The sequence below is a fragment of the Laccaria bicolor genome, genomic scaffold (assembly GCF_000143565.1).
Source record: "Laccaria bicolor S238N-H82 LACBIscaffold_24 genomic scaffold, whole genome shotgun sequence".
Taxonomy (NCBI): Eukaryota; Fungi; Basidiomycota; class Agaricomycetes; order Agaricales; family Hydnangiaceae; genus Laccaria; species Laccaria bicolor.
The window spans coordinates 172,561-178,376 of record NW_001889895.1 but is presented as its reverse complement, the minus strand read 5'-3'; the positions used below and the strand labels follow the sequence as shown (position 1 = coordinate 178,376).

The following is a 5,816-nucleotide window of genomic DNA, read 5'->3' as shown; positions in this document are numbered from 1 at the left end:
CCCGATGAGGGAAAGCGAATTTAATCGCTTTGACGGTGGCGTTCCAAGCGCTGGTCCATTCGCCGCTCGTTTGGACCTTCTTTGCTGGTTCTGATCATCCAAGGGAGATTTCAGTTGATCCCACGCGTCCAACGTTCTCTTTAGGAGCGGATATATGATGCAGTGATGAGAACACGGCATTGAGGTTGACAGCTTGACCTTTGATGACGTTGTCCCACTCAGAGGAAGGGAATCCGAGGGGAGCTGTTCTGGAGTTTTGGATCCACTGCCGGACAACTTTGTAGTCTCGGGCGAAGAGCTGGAGTAATCGTCTAGATTCTTCGCAATCCTTGTTTCCGGTTCGCCTGGCTTCATCTTCTCGATTGTACCAGGGCATTTCCGATTCAAAGACTCGTCGCTTCTTGTTTGAAGGTTCGTCTGAATCGTCGTCATACTGAGATGGAGAGGGAGAGTTCCCCCTTTTCGACTTGTTGGAGTCTCGACTGATCTGAGAGACGAGTTTGTCGATGGCTCAGTCTCGGTCAACGTCCCGTAATTCATGTTGTTCTGATCCAAGTCCATTCGGTTGTAATCTGACTTGAGCGTGTTTGCCTCGCTTAACCGCTGAAGAAGCGAGGGCGGCGTATTCGTCGAGTGTTTTGGCGTAGAATTCAACGGCAGCATCCTTGGCTCGGTTGGTCCTCGATGGATCGAAGTCGAGGATTGAGATAATGTTGGATAGAGCCTTGAGTTTGGTAATTTCGCCTTTTCTGAACTTGTTGACGACATCGTCCATGTACTTGATCGATTCTTCTTCAAGTTGTGGTCTACCCCCCGAGTTTGGTTCATCGAGGTCGTCGACATCTGGGTCTTCGGCATTCCCTCCTGGAGGTTGAGTTCCTCGGGGATTAGATTGGTTACCATCGACGTCCTCATTCGACGGAGCAGGGTTGGTTCTGTCTCCTCGCTCGTCTGAACACTCGCTGTTTCTCACAGTTGCATTCTCTCCAGAAGGCTCGGCTTGTCCTTCGTCACTTCGTCCAGCTGCATTCGATCCCAGAGTGCTGGACGATCCATTCCCTGGGATGGGTACTGCAAAAAGTCTCGCATGCCCCTCACTCATAAGTCACAATGAGGAACGATGAATACGGATGTATTGAAAGTGACGAGAAATGTGTATGCTAGAACTAGATAACGAGGTAAGATATCAAAACGAGGGCCTAGATTAAAAAATGAGAATCATACCTGGTTGAGGAGTGAGATGTCAAGACGAGAGCCTGGCGGAAAGGGGGCGTCTCAACCTCACTCCTCAACCATGAGGGGTATATCTAAAAATAAATCAAGGCCTGTTAGTGCACATCCAAGCGTGGATCACGTGAGTTAAGGGAGAGACGAGCAGCGGCTCTGAGTCGTGTGTCAGCGGACACACGACTGAAGTTGTGCGCGTGCAACTTAGCCTTGGACGGTTTTCATTGGACTTGAGTAAACACCTTGTTTAAACTCGATTAATTGAGCAGCATTTGGATGGATGGCTCAGGTTCCAGCTGGATGATGTTGCCAAAGGCATTGCCAAATAGTCGCAAATAGTTGCCTCCCTGTGGCCAGATCCTCAAAAGGTACGCTATTCATTCTTTACACCTAAATTTAATGAAACATAGACATTCTGGTACTCTAAAAGTAGAATACAGCCCGATTTTCCATGTTTCACGTTCATGGCGCCCTTGCAAGTAGATGGATGTGATGTTGTGAACTTGGATGACATGTTTGAAGCTTTAGACAAATAGTTGCAAACTTCCCAAACACATTGAAAACACCGGAAATACAACTGACATTAAGCAAGGAGAGGAAGGCAACATTACTCTGACAATGGTAATACATCTTAACATGGTTAATTTACAACCTTTACCTTAAACTTTGATCAGAAGTTGGCTAAAAGTTGCAGAGAAAGGAGCATCTCTGTTTTTTAAGATAAAAAACATATAATTCCAGCAACTTGTAATTTTAAACCTGCCAGCTATAGCCTACTAACACCTATAGCATAAGTGAAACAATATTAGGACAGGGAGTTTTAAATTTTGAGTGAAATAACACACCTGAAAGTCATGTTCCCATTTTTTAATATTTAGGAGGTTTTTAAAACATAGAATTGTGTTGGGAAAGCTTTCTCTGCTTGCCTAATATTGAGGGGATCAAATTCACCTGACTCAGCTAAAGGTGGATGCCACTATAAAATTTCTGGGGGCTATATTCACTTTGATAATGAAGTATTAGTTGTGAAAGTCAGGGAATACAGTGTATTTCATCTGATTTAAACTATACTGTGTCCCCTAAAATCACCCAATGGCCATGAAACTTACATAGATATCTTCATAATGAAAACCTGAATGGATCCACAAATTTTCATGGGAATCAGAGGATTGTGTAGGTACAGGTGATGGGATAGGTTGGGAGGGACACAGTAAAGCAACTGAAAGTGCCTGAAACTCAGCTGTAGATTGAAATTCGTCTGACTTTTACTCCCTGCCTGGTAAATACATAGTGCTACCTATCTCAAATGCTAGTACTACTCCTTAGGACCTTTAAATACATTTTTCCGTATTTTTTTTCCCTCAATGACAAGTGCGTGCAGTGCTCCTTCAGCGCTCAGAAAATGCTGAGTGCTGTTGATGCGCGGTTTGGCATGCCACATCTCCACCACTCCATCCACCTGCCGTTCAACAAACGACTCATCGTCAGTCCGCTGCCACTCCACCAACCAATCGTCCTCAAATCCATGCTCTCACTCAAGTCATCGTCTATTGAGTGACTGCCCCTCGATGTTTGTGCAGAAACCACCACTGGATCACATTTGGGATTCCAGAGGGGAGGACGTGGGGATGTTCGCTACACGCGAATGCTATACTGGTGCCATTATCCTACAAGAGCACCCCATCGTCTCTCATTGAATTATCCAATGGCACCACCAGAAAATGGTTGACGTGTCACGCCAACGGTCCATCCGGGTGTGCCACATCGACATCGACTTTCAGGACGATGACGCCCATGCCACCAAGACCCAGCTACAATGATGCTCCACCATCATCACCCTTCACCAACGCCGGCTATCACCTACCATCACCACAACCAATGAACAATGACAATGATGGGTCATGAGTTCCCACTTGAATCCGGAGCAGAATTCTGGGTTTTTGGACCATTAGTGGGTTTTTTCTTTTCTTTCCTTTGTAATATTGATGAATCTTTTGATAAAATAGCATGGACATCCCTGTTGACCTCTCATGTGTCCTATTTGTGTGCACAGCCAACAATGTTGACACCATCCCTGCACCTCTGTTGGGCCGTATGGAAGTCCTTGAAGTTTCCGGATACGTGTCTGAGGAAAAACCCATCATTGCTTCGTGTTATTTGGGAGCACAGGAAAAGGATGCCTCTGGTCTAGGAGGAGCAGACTTGGAATTGGAGGCAGTGGATGATGGTGACAACAACGGGGGACAAGAGCATCACCGGCTCCACCCCAGGTGAGCTGACATACCCCTCCCCCCTACTCCCCTAATCATACACAATCTAGATGTCATGTCGTCAACAGCGCCCTGGCAATCAAATGACAAACAACGACTGATTCATTGTTCGTCATTGTCAGACTGACCCAACAAGACGACCAACGACCAACACAACAAGAGGACGGACAACACAACAACAGGTCGACGACGACACGCGACGACGTCACCAGACAACGACGATGCAACAAGACACACGGAAACGGGACGACAACAACGGTACTACGATGCCCAGGACAATGGCGGCACGTAGCCTACTCAAGGATACGCTAAATTGCTGCAGCATTTTGTGAGCAGTATGTGCCGACTATGCGAGGATCGGATCATGAGAGGATTGTGCAGTGTGCGAGGGCGAATGGGTGTAGTGAGGGCGAGGATTATGCGATCGGGCAGGGAGGATTTGGTTGGCTGGGAAGATGGTTGATGAGGGCATACCTTTTTTCATGACTTTTCAAAATGTACATTAGCAAGGAATTTATGTATTAGACCCTTTTTACTGTTTTTCTTGCCCTCTATGTTGTGTCGTAAAGTAGCTACCCTTCTTTCAAGTTGATTTCGGTATTGTTTACATTTGTGTACCAACAGCATCTAAGGCACAAAGTCATCCAAAAAAGGTTTGTCGCATCCAGCTTATTTTGGTCAAATGTGGTGGAGGGAAACTATTTAGGAGGGTCAGAACATTATCAAAAATATATATTGTAAAGTTCCAGTGGTTCTTTCGAGGAGAAACAATGTTGTAAAGCATAAATATCTCTTCAGAATTCAAACTGTGCATTGTTGACAATTGTGTACCAATGGCATCAAAAGGTCCAAGGTCATCTGAAATGGATTTGTCGCATCCAGCCTATTTCGGTCAGATTTGACAGAGGGAAACTATGTAAGAGTGTCAGAACATTATCAAATATATATTTGGGAAAGTTTCAGGTGTTCTTTCTAGGAAAAACAAAGCTGTAGGACATATATATCTCCTCAGAATTTGAACTGTGCATTGTTGACATATATTTAGACAAGAATTATATTTATGTGAAAAGCCCGCCCCAATAAATCCTAGACCAAACCGATGTGCCAGTGCATGCTGCAGACCTCTGGCTTGAATGCATGGTTAATGGCAAAGCATTAAGTGCAATAATGTGGGTGAGTAGGGCAACGACTACAGCCAGGGGTGTCCGCTAGGCGATCCAACAACTGTCCCACTACCAAAGTGATACCTACGTTAAGTAGCGGTTCACACTCAGTGCCTCTGTGATTTTGACTCCATGCAACAATACTCTATGCCTTGTTGCCGCCCTGAAGAACCATCTTGCAGTCAACTCATCTTTGGATCACTCCACCTCCCTCTTCGCATACACGACTGCCTCTTCCCAACCGAAGATTCTTCTCAAGCATGAATTTCTCAAGTTCTGCAACAATATTTGGTCATCAGCTATGCTCACACATATCCTTGGTCATAGTTTCCATATAGGAGGTGCTGTCAAACTCCTTCTCACCAGCGTGCCACCTGAGATTGTTGCTGCAACAGGCAGCTGGACCTCTCTCGCCTTTCTGCTCTACTGGCGCCGCATGGAAGAAATTCTTCCAATGAGTACATTAAAAGCATACAACAAGTCGCACATCAACTCGTTGGCTGCAATATTCGAACTTTTCCGTATCCAAAATAAAATCCCATCAGTGCTGATCGCTGCATTCAATGGGAACCTGACTCTGTAACTCATTTATATTATCTACTTTGTATTTATATTTGCAAAGGAAAATTTCTCCAAAGTGCTGCTTGATTTGGGTAGTTCCGTGCTGAACCAACCTGCTTGTTGTGAGCTGACACTCTGGCTGGTATAGCTGGTTGGTTACTCTACCCAAACAAGCCCTCCAGATGCTCAGGTCTTGTCTGTCTTCTCAGATTTAATTATTACTAATTTACTATCAAAAATCGGAATTGAGTGAGCCAGGCAAGTCCTATGCAAAAACAAGTTATCTGTGTCTGTGAATTTCTTGCATCTACAGTTGAGTGCAAAAAGAATGAAGGTTGGTTCATTTTTCTGGTTCTTTCTAAGAATCTATTGTACCTCAAATGTATTTGTGTATTCTTTTGCATTATGTAGTTGTGTTACACTTCCCTTGGTATGGACTAATTTCAGTGAAAGCTGGAGCCTTGAGAAGGTTTTTATTCTGGAGGCCATTTTTGGCATCTGAAAAAAAAAATATGCGCTAACTGGGGAGGTAGCCAGAACATACCTCTGGTCAACCTGAATGAGCCTATCAAAGAATTAGTTAAAATACTGAGCA

General features: G+C 44.7%; 2 protein-coding genes across 2 annotated transcripts; one reads left to right on the top strand and one right to left on the bottom strand.

Moving 5' to 3' along the window:
* Window positions 1-511: 511 nt before the first annotated feature.
* Window positions 512-1,102, bottom strand: LACBIDRAFT_303490 (uncharacterized protein; the record flags this gene model as incomplete). Its single annotated transcript, XM_001884063.1, has 1 exon — window positions 512-1,102. One exon carries the CDS (start codon window positions 1,100-1,102, stop codon window positions 512-514), a length of 591 nt encoding a protein of 196 aa, XP_001884098.1.
* Window positions 1,103-3,128: 2,026 nt separating this feature from the next.
* Window positions 3,129-3,584, top strand: LACBIDRAFT_303489 (uncharacterized protein; the record flags this gene model as incomplete). The annotated part of the gene is made up of 3 exons (XM_001884155.1): window positions 3,129-3,178; window positions 3,234-3,497; window positions 3,548-3,584. 3 exons carry the CDS (start codon window positions 3,129-3,131, stop codon window positions 3,582-3,584), a joined length of 351 nt encoding a protein of 116 aa, XP_001884190.1.
* Between the last annotated feature and the right edge of the window lie 2,232 nt (window positions 3,585-5,816).